Genomic DNA, 16,159 nt, shown 5'->3' with positions numbered 1-16,159 from the left:
TCCCCACATGATTGGTCGCGGAGGAATCAACTCCAGTATACGGACTCTGGTGTAGCGTAGTTGATTTGCAGCCTGTGCAGTGAAGTGTTCCCCGTCAGACATGCCCCGACGACAGAGAAGAACACGCTATCAACAACTGTCGCCGCTTGAGAAGGCTCAGATAATTGGGCTGTGTGAGGCTGGATTATCGCTACGGACTGTCGCTGCACGTGCTGGCCGACAGGCATCTACGGTACAACGTGTATGGCAGCAGTGGTCAAATGAATGTACCCACACTCGTAGACCTGGTACAGGCCCAGCGTGACAGACAACTGTGAGAGAGGATCGCCGCATCATTCGGATGGCCCAGATGGAACCCCATGCAACAGCAGCGCAAATACGAGCAGCTGTGGCACCCCACGTTACACAACAAACACTTGGTAATCGCCTGCGTGCAGCTGGCTTACGAGCCCGTGTCCCTGCAGAAGGTGTTTCATTGACCCCACAACAACGACGTGTAAGGATGGCCTGGTGTCGAGAAAGATCGACGTGGGTCGACGAATGGCGCTTCTGTCTTGCCCGCAGTGATCGCTAGAATCGTGTGCGCCGTCGTACCGGGGAGAGGGGCCGCCCAGATCTTATTGTCGAGAGGCACACAGGGCCAACACCAAGCATTATGGTCTGGGGAGCTATTAGCTTTAATGTGAAATCACAATTAGTGCTTGTTGAGGGCACTATGATTGCTCGACAGTACGTTGATAGAGTACTCAATCCAGTGGTTGTCCCTATGATGGCGAACATTGCTAATGGGATGTTTCAGCAGGACAATCCCCGGGTTCACACTGCACGCGTCTCCGGAGAAGCTCCCCACGACATCACAACCTTAGAAGGCCCGCCATATCCCCGGACCTCAGTCCTATTGAGCATGTGTGGGACATGATGGGTCGACAACTGGCCATCCGTCCTCAGCCACCCACAACTCTGGAACAACTGACCCGTGCAGTGCAGCAAGCATGGGCAGCAATTCCTCAGGAAGCGATCCAGAGCCTTATTGACTCCATGCCTCGACGAATTCATCATTGTATTGCAGCTCGTGGTGGGCACATCCTGTATTGATTGTTGTCCAAACTTGCGGTCAGAGGGGCCTGAAAGTGTAATCAACGAATCACAACCGAACACTCGTCCTGCATGTTCAATTGCAGCAATGTAGCACCACCCAGAAGGAGTGGACTCATTTTAACTTTACGTTTGTTACGTTTTTGATAGTATTTATTGGGATATAACGTATCAAGGTGGTCGGTCATCTAGTGACATGGATAGCTAATCATATAGACCGATCGTATGTTTTAATATATTTGGTTAGTTGAAAAATTACGCACATCATATTGATGTACCTAGAAGGAGTGGTGCAATTTCCATTTTCTTCAGTGTAGTTGCCATGACTTATGACTCGACCCTCGTAGCTAAAGCTTTTTACAATGAATACAATACACTACATTAACAACAACTTTAATAAGGAAAATGTATTATCACACTATACCCTGATGATGAAGAAACCTCAAACCGAAAATAAAGTACTGTTTAATACTTATTTAGTAGACTACAATACCCCTGCTCTAACTTACAAAGTCGTTAAATCATCATATATTTAAAATTTCTTGCGCTCTTATTACTTAATTTCTCATAGTTCATGCTTCAATATTGTTCCGCAATATAACACGTAAATGACATTCTTCATACAGTACATGTTGCCAGAATCACCAACATATACTCTTCATCGTGATTTGGTCCTTTCTGAGATACCTCCATTGAATTGTTAAAATTCCTGAAGACTTCATGTAAGAATGTTTCTAAATACAGTAAGATTGTCTATAAAAGAGGCGACTTTATGAACCTCAGAGGAACTCCTCCTTTGGGGGTAGTGACGACGCCTCTTGTGTTCATCTGAAGTGGAACTGGGGTGTCCTCACTGGCCTCGACCACGAACTTGGTGAGAATATGCAACACTCCAGCCTTGGCCGACATAAGTCCAAATCGCATTCCTGTGGACAATAAAACAATATAGAGTACATGCATTAGTTGGGTAACGGCCCACATTCGTCCAAATCTCAATTCTGCGGTTAATAACGCATCATTGTGATTATACAGTATATGTTACGTGTACAGGCAAATTGTCGACATTAAATGACCAATGTTAACATTACCTGAAAACAGCGGACGATGCTACGCGAAAGTTATTTCTTAAATTGTGTAAAACTATATTCCGATAAATAAATAAATTGATTAACTCATTTTAACTTTACGTTTGTTATGTTTTTGATAGTATTTATTGGGATATAACTTATCAGGGTGGTCATCTAATGACATGGATAGCTAACCTTATAGTCTGATCATAGGTTTCAATATATTTGGTTATTTGAAAAATTACGTACATCATATTGAACCTATAATTATACGATGATAAATAATTGCAGATATGTTTTATTGCGAGATTGTCTCACCCTTGGAATAAAACTCACAGCAGCGAGCGAGACACCCGCTCGTGAAATGCCGGAACGCTTCAGAAGATTTCGAGTACTGACTAATATAACAAAGTTATTCTGAGGAAACACAATTACCGCACTTTTCTCGGAGACAAGCGACGTGGTTTCTCCGCACAGATCTTCACATCGAGTGTGTAAATGTTGGTGGAGGGGGTTCCTTTTATACCATCTGAGATGACGCTACCCTGATCATGAAGTCTGGACCAATCTTCCTGAGATTTATTCCAAAAATTCTGGCAGAATTACAATTCACAATGGTGTTATTTTTATATCTTTCCCATACTTGCAACGGGCGTAATACATTTATTTCTGACATGTAACTTCGCGCGTTTTCTTAGGGATTGACCTCGGGACGTGTCGCAAATCCGCCAGAACAAACGCCAATTTCTCTCCAGGCTTAATTACATTTAAATTTACCCTGTGGATTCTGTCTTCATTTAATGTTTATTAATAATTTCAGTTCTTTATTCCTGGATTTACCGAGCTAGATAGCTGTAGTCGCTTAAGTGCGGCCAGTATCCAGTAATCGGGAGATAGTGGGCTCGAACCCCACCGTCGGCAGGCCTGAACATGGTTTTCCGTGGTTTCCCATTTTCACACCAAGCAAATTCTGGGGCTGTACCTTAATTAAGGCCACGGCCGCTTCCTTCCCATTCCTAGGCATTTCCTATCTCATCGTCGCCATAAGACATGTCTGTGTCGGTGCGACTTAAAGCAAATAGCAAAAAAAATATTCCTGGATTAACTATGTTGCCAAAATCTCTCGTTATGGAGGTTTCCTATAAATTGTTAAATTAGTCAGTACTCGAAATCAACCGAAGTGTCCCGGTATTTCACTAGCGAGTGGCTCGCTCGCTACGTAGAGTTCTGTCTCACGGTCTTGGAGGGTGAGATACTCTCGTCATAAAAAAACATGGCTGCACCCAAAAGTTATTTGTAGCTGAAATATTTATCTGTAATGTTTTATCAACGTAGAATTATGGGTTCAATATAATTTATACCCCAGGTGTCCTAAGTCTGCCGCAATGGCACCATTGTGCTGGATGTAACATTCTCTATTCAATGATACACACATCATGAGTCAGAGCTACATTCAGAATCCGATATTACACCCGCTCAACCGCTGAGTCTCAGATTAGCATTTATCTCAGGGGTGATCGGTTCTTTAGTAAATGTCTAACAGACATCTGTATACAAATAAGGCGCTCAAGTAACTATAGACTGGGGCATGCAAATTTAAGTAGGGTGAAGGGCTCATTCGTAGACCCTCAACTGAAAGACTCCACAATAGGACTAGGAAATTACGGAATTGATAACCATTGGCATGACTAACTATCTACAGTAAAAATATAATGTAAATGAAATTGCGACAAGGAGTAATTTATTCAAGTAATTTGGAAAATGTAATGACAAACTGTCAAATATTACACTTAACCAATCAGAAAAAGGAATGATTTTGCGCTTTCACCGTTTTACCACATTGATGGTGGGAATAAAATTATATGAGGTCGAACAGCGACCCGTATGCTTGTACAGGTAGACATGAATTGGCCGAACACTTGATCCATATGGATCGAATCAATGACTCGTGTGCTTAGACACGCAAACCTGAAACCATCTGAGGAGACGCGGGCACGAGCACAACCTGCCTTGCGGTCATCTTCACGTTCCATTACATGAGTTACCTCCGGGTATTTACATATAAGATGGTCCGGATTCCTATCTAGAAATATTATTGTAACAAAAAGGGAAAACTGCACGGAAGGATCCTAGTCTAACTATCCAGAGTCCCGAGCATGCCACTGATAGCTCGTCAAATTAGAGCTCAACTTAATATTTACCATTGTCAATGCGACAATAAAAGTATTAGAAGGTGATTCCAAAAATCTCATAACTTATAGTCCTGACATTTACCATCCATGCTCTCATTCACAAAGTTATGAGCCTAGGCATCCAAGAGTAGCCTAACTTGTTGGTCACCAACAACTCGACTCACGGCGGCTACATTATTATTATTATTATTATTATTACTATTTGTTATTCTTATTATTATTTACTATCGTCGAAACTTCGGTATCATGGTTATTATTACTGGTATACCACATTTATTATTATTGTTAATACGATCGTCAAAACAACAATATTACGATTTCTATTACCGGAGTCAAATATTATTATTATATTTATCATTAACATGTATATAATTGTCGAACTTCAGTATTATAATGGGTCCCTTCTAAATTCATTTAATCTGTCATGATTTATCATTCCACTTTACCCTACCAACCTCCCTGATCTCTGGGGTCGTAATATATCAAATAACTAAACATGCAGCCTCTACTTCTCATACGTACTACAACGGGGTGCGATCCCTACACTTTTCGTAACTCAGTCTTAATCTGCCTACGTCCCACGGGCTGATAATTCCATTTTCCAGTACCCAGACACTAACAATTCTCTGTGTTTCTCGAAGATTCATTATATATCTCATCTTAGCTGCACAATGGAGTGTACTTCATCGTAGTTTCCTCTTTAAGATCGCTGATGTGGACATCTCTCTATCCTCATACATCAGAGTAATATTACTCAAGTATCATTCACAGAGTTCACGACTGATTATTATCGACGACGTAGTACGATCCATTAATTCATTATCTACACGTTATTCCTAATTTCTCCCTTTACACTTGACTTGTTGTCTGAGGTTAGTCTCCTAGAATGATCGTCGGGGTGTAACTTTATATTCACATAAATTTTAACAATCATGAATACGTAATTATTACGTGGTTCCAAACCACTATTAGCACAATATAATTTAGACCATTACATTATTTAAAATTCATTAGAACCGCGATTCAAAAAATAAGTTTAGATCATTATTTAGCATTCATTATACCCGATGGCATTATGCTAACTCATTAATTAACACTAATTTAATTAAAACATCTTTTGGAACCCAATCAGAAATGTAGTACGTTATTAGTAATCCCTAGTCTCTGTAGTATTTTATACATTTAATGTTAAAATTTAACACCGTTTACATTTTATTATCGTGTTTTAATCCCGATAATTTAATCCATTTATAACTAGCTGCAAAATCTCGGCATTTATGTATTATTATTATTATTATTATTATTATTATTATTATTATTATTATTATTATTATTATTATTATTATTATTATTATTATTATCCGAGCTTCGGTACGTAAACCACACTTTTAAATACACCGTCATTTTCATATCTCTGGATTTATCGTGACAACTTGCCTAATTCCTGATACTAAAATGCAACTTTGAACCAAAGTGGTCAAGAAATTCATTCAAATACCTGAGTGAGCGTAACACTCTTCGCAATAAACAATAAACAAATGAATAAACCCAAAGCAAATTTATAAACAACAAACAATCATTAATTAAATGATTTAACCCATATTAAATTTATGTACAGCAACAAACTTGAATTAAGTGATTTAACCCATATTTACAGTTAATCTAATTATGTCCCTCCGTCTCATCTTATTTAAATCATGGAACCGAGAAGCGGCCCATGCGTTACGTTAAGTAACCTTTATTAATCTATTTATTTCCCAATTTCATCGCGATAACATTCCCACATGATTAGTCAAAATATGTACTCATCAATCTGTAGACTTCTTGCGTTGGAGGGACAAAGGGCTACTTACTCTTACTCTGACATGGTGTCGTGCGTCAGGAAGTGGAGCTCATTTAATCCTATGCACTGATACATCACACACAACTTAAACTAAATTTAATACAAGAATATATACATATTCTGACTCATAGGTGCCTAAGACCATCTACACCTTCACTGACACTTTCATCGTTCCTGCCCACACTAGGAACTACTGATACTAACGACGAAGTATCGTACTATGCGACCCGACGCGGTTCGCGACTATCAAACCCGGCACTCCCGGAAATCGTTGTCTAGGCCGTCTAGTGTTCGCTACGCTGACTCAGTTTCTTCCACATATGACGAAGTTTTACCTTCTGAAATGTAATAAGTACGAGCAAGGCACATTGCCTTCTTACAAATGTTACCGGCGTCTGCCGACAATTGATATTATTTTCAAAGACGTCCTACGTTTCAAAGATCATCCTAACAGTCAAACTGAACTGACCACCGTTTATATCACCAATATGAAGTGAAAGTATTCGTGTTATAAACTGTAACTAGCTTAAGTTCGGCGCGGAGATATTGTCAATAAGTGGCAGAGGTTCCACCTTAAGCTCTGTTCGCCTGTTGTGTGTCTAGTCGCTCCGGTCCGTCTTATTTATATTTATCTACCCTCTTCTTCCGGTTCATCAGATGTCAATCCCGAGATAGAGGGGGGTCTTCTTAAATTGGTATTTGGTAGCCGACCTGGATATTCAACTTTTTACCACAGAACGGTCTGATAATGTAACCTCACACGTCGTAATCTCATCACGAATCTATGATAGATTAATAAGATGTCAATAGATTTCAGTCTTCCACGTTTCGCGGGCTTATTAGCGTCTTAACTAGCGTGGTGTAGCTCTGGCCAATATCAGTTGAGCTGGGGAAAATTCCTACAAGTTGATACCTTAATTTATTAAAATTATTTTCGGTGATCATGAAGAACATCTTCTAAAATTCCCACATTTGAAGTTGTGTGATTCGAATATTTTGTTTATTATTAATTGGAAAGATGGCCGGATTCATATTTACAGATTCAAAGCTCGTACACCTGGAGAAGGTCCAGAAGTCACCAGAATTTTGTCATTGGCCAGAAAGGAAAGCGGGTCTTTTAAATGTTACCGTAGCCAACATTACTAATATATGCCCGTAGGCTAGAGAAAATTTGTTTCATCGTTTCTATGAATCTGTGACGTTGTGCCATATCGCCTTGTGCAGGATTAATAGCCTTCTTTTCCTGGTAGCAATTAGCGTCTTTGCTACATCTCGTAAATCAGAAAGCGGGCACTTCGTGTGAATTATGCTGAGATAAACAGCTTAACTAGCCTTCGGAATCTTCATTTCTATTGTACATATAATTTTCCTGGCTCCAGGTCCGTCTGAATATTCTTGCAGGTGTGGCAACATTTCACCGGTGAGCGTCTGCTTCCCAATATATATTTCAGTATTCCAATATCCTGTCAATCCATATCAAATCAATGTGAAGCAAATTGAGAAATTCTCACATTTTCGACCCCACATAACTTCGTGGACTCAGGGTGAGATTTCTAATGGTGTCCGACAAGAGACCGGAATTGATAATTAGGCGGTCAAAATGCCAATTCGTCAACAATGTATTCCAGCTTGTCTTTTTACATAGTCACGTAGGCGCAAACTATACTTGCATTTGCTGTTAGCACGTCTGTTTGCGAACGAAATGAGACCAGAATGTGTTATATTGGTTGACGTGTTAACTCGCTATGGTGTTCCGAAGTGCCCCGAGTACACGTAATGGAGTGCTCACAGGGGCAGCTTGCATGATCGCGGTAAATTTATATAGCATTTAGCTGAGGGCTTGAATTACCTAGCGACATCGGTATATAGAATATGTCAACTATAGTTTGCTGATTTTTGTAACGCCAATTTACCGTGCATGCACATCAATAACAACTCACTCGTCCCCATTGTGCCTAACTAGACATATTTCTTTACTCCCTCTAGTGATATGAAAATGTACTCACCAATGCAGTTGTGTGGTCCTTCCCCAAAAGGCATATATGTGAAGGGTACACGCGACTTCTTTCCTTCTTCATTGAAGCGCTCTGGATCGAAGCGTTCAGGGTTGGGGTAGTACTGCGGGTCTGTCTGAATGCCTTGCAGGGGGATGAAGATTGGAGTGCCCTTCTCAATAGTCAGTCCTGTTTCAGGAATGTGGTAGTCCTTCAAACATACGCGATCCAAGAACGGTAGCGTAGGATATTTCCTCAGCGTCTCTGGAACAGAGGTAACAAAAATATTATGTTAGGTACATGATGCATGATACGTGACCGTTGTTTTGGTATAATGCATTTAGTCGAGTAAGAGTATGACTTAATAACCAGACAGCTATTGGACATGTTCATTAGCATTGGAGAGTGAATGTTATCTTGACCTGGGGCTGTGTTATTGCTTGTCTTTAAGGCTTTAATCTGTTCTAGAAGCTCAAATGGACGAAATATTGGATGTAAGTTCCTTTCATGGCCATTGAATGGTGTGGCCTATATGAGATAAAACAGGTGGCATCTGTCGCAATATATATCGTATTTCATTGATGTGGTAGCAGAAGTAAATTTCGGGCAATTCTGTGCGTTTCCCAAACGACTAATTTTCCTCTACAATGTAGCAGGAGAGATGGACGAGTTGAGTGAGTTAGGATCTTAGCCCCAACAGTTTGTCCTTTTAAGTTTAAATAAGCGTTTTAATTTCGCTTGAGTTTGTTGTACGACGAGGAGGTTTACCTCAGAAGCACCCTGTTCACATTGAAGAAGTGCCTCACCCCTGTCAGGCAACGCAGCTTGACATTCTTTATCGCACCAGGGAGTTGGTGATCGTTTGCTGTAGGCATATGAAATTGGGTAAAACTTTTACTTCCTGCAGCCCAACGTTTATAACATTATAGGGAAGTGAAAATAATGTAAATCTTACTTGGAATTCCTTTTAGAGGAGAGATGTGTTCATTGCCATGTCTAGGAACCAACCAACCCGCCCCGAGAAATATATTTACTTTTATAACCTAATAAAGAGCAGTAGCCGCCATCATTCATGGCTCAAGTAGTTTCTTGCATTCTCATTGGTCATGGTGAACGGAATATGACGTCATTGCCATCAATGCTGATAAATACATTGCGTTACCAACCCCGGCTGAATAAAAGCACAAACAAAAAACACCATGTAAAATTACAATGCGGCTTTAACCGTCCGGACCAATGGTCTTGTCCAGGTCTTATCCTAACCGTCCGCACGGCAAGAACCAGTCCAGACCAATCGTGTTTCCACATGAAACTAGAGGCGTAGGGCCGCTTCGCGGCTTCTAACCGTCCAGACCAATGGCCTTGTCCACGGCAAGAATCCTAACCGTCCAGACCAATGGTCTTGTCCACGGCAAGAATCCTAACCGTCCAGACCAATGGTCTTGTCCACGGCAAGAATCCTAACCGTCCAGACCAATCGTCTTGTCCACGGCAAGAATCCTAACCGTCCAGACTAATCGTCTTGCCACCAGCTATCGAAGCACCTCACTCATTAGTTCCTCCGTACAGAGGTTGGCAGCTCTGAGCATAGCTTCACAACATCCTTCCCGAGAAGGCCGCGAGTGTGTAAACAAACGACAGTCGGTCCGCGCGCAGCTGAATGTAGCGAGTGCTGGGCTGCGAGAAGTAAAGCATTGATTGAAATTGTTCCAGACTAGCATTTATCTCAGGGGTGATCGGTTCTTCAATAAATGAGGCAACTACAAGGACGAACGGGGCATGCAAATTTAAATAGGGGAAGGGCTCATTACCATGGGCATGACTAAATATCTATAAAAATATAATTTAACTGTTTTCCTTTGAAATAGCAAAAATGAGCAATTTATTTTAGTGATTAGGTAATATTATGTTATGACATAAATTCAAATACGACACTAAACAACCCAAAACAAGTACAAGCTGTCTTTTCACAATCCTACCACTTTGATAGTGAGAATAATATTATATGTCGTCGAACAGCGACCCGTATACTTGTACATGTAAACATGAATCGGTTGAACACCTGATCCGTATGGATCGAACCACTGACCCGTGTACTAAGACGCGTAAACCCGAAACCATTTGAGGAGACGCGGACAAGAACACAACCTGCCTTGCGGTCGCCTTCGCGTTCCTTTAGATGAGTTACCTCCGGGTTATTCACATACGAGTTAGCCCGGAATCCTATCCTAGAAATGTTATCGTAACAAAGGGGGAAACTGGACTCAAGGACCCTAGCCTAACAATCCAGAGTCACGAGCATGCTAGAAGGAGCTCGCCAAATTGAGCCTCAATGTCTTTTCAGGAGGTAACTCTAAAAACCTCATATAATCCTGACATTCACCAGCCGTGGTCTGACTCACAAAGTTATGAACGTAGGCATCCAAGGCAAAGCCAAGTTGTTGGTCAAAACGAACCCCACTCACGGCGACTACAGCTATTATTATTATTATTATTATTATTATTATTATTATTATTATTATTATTATTATTATTATTAATGTCCTATTTACATTCGTTTACTCTGTCATGATTAATGATTCCAGCCTACGGTTACTCATGCGGACTATCAACCTCTCTGGTCTCTGAGGCTGTAGTACTTCAAATAACTAAACATGCAGAGCCTATCTTTCTTATACGCACTATAACGGGGTGCGATCCCTCAGACTTACTCTGCCTCTATCCCACAGGCTGATCATTCCATTTTCCAGAACCCGGGCACTGACATTCTTTGCGTTTCTCGTAGACTTATTTATATATTTCATGGAAGTTTCACATTATATTTCCTTGTAGCTTCATTATAAATATCCCTGATGCGGAAATCCTTATTTCCTCATACATCAGCGTAATATTCCTAAATTATTATTATTCACAGAGTTCACGACTGATTAGATTCCATCGACGACATAGTACGATCTATTTATTCATTAACTGCATGTTATTGATCATTTCTCCTTTACACTTGATTTGTTTTCTGAGGTTAGTCTCCACAAATGATGGTAGGGGTGCAACTCTATATTCCCATAACTTTAGCAATCGTGAATATGTAATTATTCCGTGATTCCAAACCACTACTTTTACAAGAAATTTTAACCATTATTTATAATTCAGGAGGACCGCAATTTAACCAATAAGTTTAGACCATTATTTAGCATTCATTATAACCGGCGGCAAAATTCTGACTCATTAAATAACATAAATTTAATTAACATAATTATCTTTTGGAACCCAATCAGAAATTTTAGTATGTCGTTAGTGTTTCCTAGTTAGCCAAGTATTTTATTCATTTAAGATTCAAAGTTTAACACTCTTCGTATTTGAATATCGCATTTTAAATCCCGATAATTTAATCGATTTATAACCACCCGCAAAATCTCGGCATCTCGGTATTCTTATTATCATTATCCGACCTTCCACACGTAAACCACACGTTTATATTGTTATGGAATGATTAATCGTGACAGAGTAAACGAATTTAAATGCTACTATAATAATATATACCAGTAATAATGACAGTAATACTGAAGTTTCATCGATCGTAAATATAATAATTCACTGGCAATTTCATATGTCTGGAATTAATGTAACAACATGCGTTATTCCTAACACTAAAAATATAAAATTGATCAAAGCAGTCCAGAAATTCATTTCAATACATTGATGAGCGCAACTCTCTCCGAAACACAACAGTAAACAAATGATAAACCCAAGTAAATTTATGTACAACTTTAATGAAAATATTTAATTCATGTTTACAGTTAATTTAATTATGTCCCTCCATCTTGTATTTATGTTTAGTCATCAGCCCAAAGGCTGGTTGGATCCTCAACAGTTCCACCATGAGCTGTCATAGATGGCCTAGGCATCACTGAAGAGGCGTACTAGGGAAATAAGGAGTGAGGTAGTTTCCCGTTGTTTTCCTCACCGAGCCAGAAGTTGCTATTACGTATCAGTCTGCCAAGCCCACTGAAATGCATGCACCAACCGACCCTATGAGCAACAGTTTCACACCATTCATAGCAGGGACTGGCTGCGGAAGGAATGGCATTACTAGCATCACGCATACCTCAGTCACTTTCATTTTGTCAAAGCCAAGGATAAGACAGAGACAGATCAATGAAAGTAACAAAGTTGCTCTAGCCCATACCTGAAGACTTAGTGCAGTGTAAACACTAGGTCCCGCCAGCAAAGGCATCCCTCCGTCTTATCTAAACTAAATCATGTAACAGAGAAGCGCTCCATGTGTTACGTCAAATAACTATTATTAATATATTTATTTCCTCATTTTAATGCGATAATATTTCGACATAAATAATCAAATTTTGGTACTCATGTCTTTTGTAAGCTTCTTGGCTTTGAACGGATAAAGGGCTCAGGCCCCCATCCGCCTTAATCTGACATGGTAGTTGCCTTCAGGACATGGAGCTGTTAACCTATGCACTTATATATCGCACACATCTTATTCAAAATTTTACACAAGAATATACAAGTATTCCGACTTCTAGGTGCGTAAGACTATCTACACATTCACTGAATTGTCTTCGTTCCTGCCCGAACTAGGAACTATTGATACTAAGCTACGAAGTATTTTATTATGCAATCCGACGCGCTTTGCGAGTATCGAACGCGGCACTCCCGGAAATTGTCATCGTCCAGGCCAGGGCCTCTCAAACGCCCAATATCTCACGCGTGCAAATCGAGGCGCGAGAGCTCTCTGCAATGTGCATTGGTACCGCTCGGCTTAGACCAACGCTTCGTCTCTGGACTACTCGGCTAAGCTCGGCTCAACTCGGCTCGGCTTTGGAGCGCTAGGGAGCAAGTAAGGAACAGGGAGACAGGGTGAGCGAGCGAGACAGGCGTGGGGAAAGAGAGAGGCAGCGCTATTGTACCAAATCGAGGAGTGGGGGTCTACACTCTGGTCAACAAAGCGAAGTCGTCTTTTGCACCGTGCGCAGTGCATGCACCAGGCGCATGTACCCTGAGAGGCCCTGGTCTAGGCCGTCTATTATTCACTACGCTGACTCGGTCTTCCTCCACGGATGAAATATTACAGCTAGATTGTTTTTACTAAGGCTATAGCCTAACTCCCCTCCAAGCGAATGCTGGAAATGTCTATTCAGAGTTTAAAGATTGATGAATTCAGGCTAGGCACAAGTGCTTCCGGTGTATGGTGGTAATTTATACCTAATTCAATCACTTTCTACGTGACGAGAATCATAATAACATCAAACTGAATTTATCACTATTGATTTAACCACTGCGAACTCAAAGTACTCGGGTTATACACTGTAGAGAGCTTAAGTGCGGAGCGGATAATTTTGCGCTGAGCGGCAGAATTTCCGCCCTCGACTAACTCATCAAGCGTTGTCTGTGGGGTTTGTCTGCAGGCCGTATTTATATTTTCCTGCCCTCTTCCTTCGGTCCATTTGAGGCCATCCCAGAGAGAGGGGGGGCTTTTTACGTAGGTATTTGGAGGCCGGCCAGGCTCTGCAAATTTTCACCACTGAACGGTCCGATATTTTTAACTCACACGTCGTAATTTTATCAAGAATCGATCATGGATTGATAAGATACCAATAGTTTTCCGCACTGGCGTAGCCAAGGGGGGAGGGGCAGTGGGGCCGGCCCCCACCCCCAAAATGTTCCCTGAAACTAGAGCGAGGATCAGCCGTTGTTTTACGTACGGTACGAACAACTTAAAAACTTACGCCGAAATGTTAAATTATCGTAGCGGCAAAGAATCTACTAGCAAGGCTCAATAGGACCATACATAACCATATCGATTGTTCTTAGTTCGGGAAGGAACGCAGATCAGCTATTGAATGTGTATAGAGTACATGAACGTCAGAACTATTATCATAGTTTAGGAAGTCATACAGTTTTCTGAGATCACAAGGTGGTCGCTTGGGCAGTGGTCACCACATCAGGGAGATACGAGCAGATAGCTGTCGCCATAGAGATTACTTCTAGACAGTAGAGCAAGGAATGTTCTTTCTGTTACAGGCATTCTCAGTTAAGAAGATCAGCCGGGCTAAAATCAGAAGAAAATACCGAGCCACTAACTGCTACAGGAAAACGGAGCCGAAATTTCTGCTCCATGCGAGCTGACACATGCGCTACCATTCATGGCAATAGAGCAACTGAAAGTTCCAGCGCTCGGGAAAAATATCGCAGACGGTGGTCACTGCTACTGTGCCGTTTCATTGTTCTGAGAGCAATTGCGCGGAGTCGAACTGCATACGATTACCGCTAATGAAATTAAATAGTACGCATAAGATGTTAAAACATGAAGGAAATATGGAATTGCACGAACACGAAACACGGCAAGACTCACCTAGCCAAATCATATGAAGAGCGCATTGAACAGGCTTTGGCTTATAAGAAGAAAGATTCGACTAGAATATACAATTTTAGTTAAGAAATACATTCATTAGCAATTACAATTGAGATAAATACGCAAAGCTAAAGCAGACATATTGGTGGACTGCACAAAATTAAAAAAAACATAAATATCTATCTAAGCCGATGCTTAAGACCATTATCATACAAGAAGGCATTGCATTTGTCAGTATGTTTTCACTAATCTCTTCTATGATTTCGTATTTCCCGATTGCGCAAGACACCTACGTCATGGACCTGTAAAGAAGAATATGGGGGAGCTGTCCCGAGGAAACCCAGCCGACTTGACGGGCAAAGCAGAGCTCGATTCCCGAGGAAATGCCGATGACTGGTGGCGGAACAACGAGGCTGACCAATGCAACTGATGGCTAAACAGAATTAACCCAATCCTGGCAGGCGGAGAATAAGATAAGTTTCAGAGTAATATCAATTGAATTCCATAGTGTTCATGACATATCAATTTAAGCTATTTTCTCGCGAGCGACCCAATAGTGTTTCGATTTTAGGAAGGAATTAGGCAGTTTTTGTAAGAAAATAAGATCACATCCAATTAGGGAATAGACTATATTATATGATAGTGTGATTTTTACGATATCAATGTTATAGTATGTCATGCCATAACATGTGTGAAATATTTTAAGAATATGATGCTGTATGAAGTTAGGGGAAATGTAGGATGTCGTATTTAACAAATATAGGTTACCTGTTGCCATAAATGAGTGAAATGAGGTTAGATAGGGATAAACAGATAGACGGAAGACATGTTGATATTGAAAATGTAAATATTGATCCAGAGATTGATTTACTTCAAAGATGAAGAGAATGTTTGCGTCAATGTGGGTTGTATAAGATGAATATTGAAATGTGTTACGTTAGATTTGAAGTGAAATATGAGAATTGTGATATGAGATGATGTTATATGAAGACAGGAAGGAAAGAATTGAGAAAAGATGTTAATGCTGCGAGGATATAATTGAAATGAATGAAATATGAGAAGTGAAAGAATAAAATATTGGCACAGACGCGGATCATTAATATTTATTGAAGCAGTAGAGATGTTTCGTTGGTAGACAGTCCATATCACATGATAAATGACACCATAATACGATACTTATGAACAATATGGCAGGAATTGGTCATCAAAATAAACCCTAATATGCATGATTATTCGTTTAAACGAATATTTCAACATTAGATACCTACTTATAGGTTGCATTTGATAGTATATCAAGTATGGCAGGCATTTATTGGCATTTATAGTCATTAATACATCTCATTAATAATATTGAGAGGTTGATAGTCATTCCCAAATCTTCATTCATGTTATTCCCTATACTTAGTTGAACTTTATAAGGTCATCCATTGGATTTCCAATTCAATTGAAAAGTTATTTGGTTATTTATGATATGTTTATTTGATTTTGAAACCTAAGAGGTGTTTTAATGCAATGCTAATCACTAGTAATATTTTAATTTCGAACGAATTGTTGCCCATGAATGCTACATAGGTACGAAACTGATATTATTTTTT

General features: G+C 40.2%; 1 protein-coding gene across 1 annotated transcript in view; it reads right to left on the bottom strand.

Moving 5' to 3' along the window:
• Positions 1-1,472: 1,472 nt before the first annotated feature.
• The window catches only part of LOC136877417 (cytochrome P450 6k1), a 154,239-nt gene continuing 139,552 nt past the window's right edge, over positions 1,473-16,159 (bottom strand). The window contains exons 5-6 of the mRNA XM_067151438.2: positions 8,204-8,455; positions 1,473-2,021 (exon numbers count right to left, since the gene is read on the bottom strand). Coding sequence (XP_067007539.2) covers positions 1,849-2,021; positions 8,204-8,455 — 425 coding nt within the window. The 3' untranslated portion in view covers positions 1,473-1,848. The remainder of the gene's footprint in view (positions 2,022-8,203; positions 8,456-16,159) is intronic.

The sequence above is a fragment of the Anabrus simplex genome, chromosome 7 (genome assembly GCF_040414725.1).
Source record: "Anabrus simplex isolate iqAnaSimp1 chromosome 7, ASM4041472v1, whole genome shotgun sequence".
NCBI classification, from domain to species: Eukaryota; Metazoa; Arthropoda; class Insecta; order Orthoptera; family Tettigoniidae; genus Anabrus; species Anabrus simplex.
This window is presented reverse-complemented; position numbering and strand designations above follow the sequence as displayed.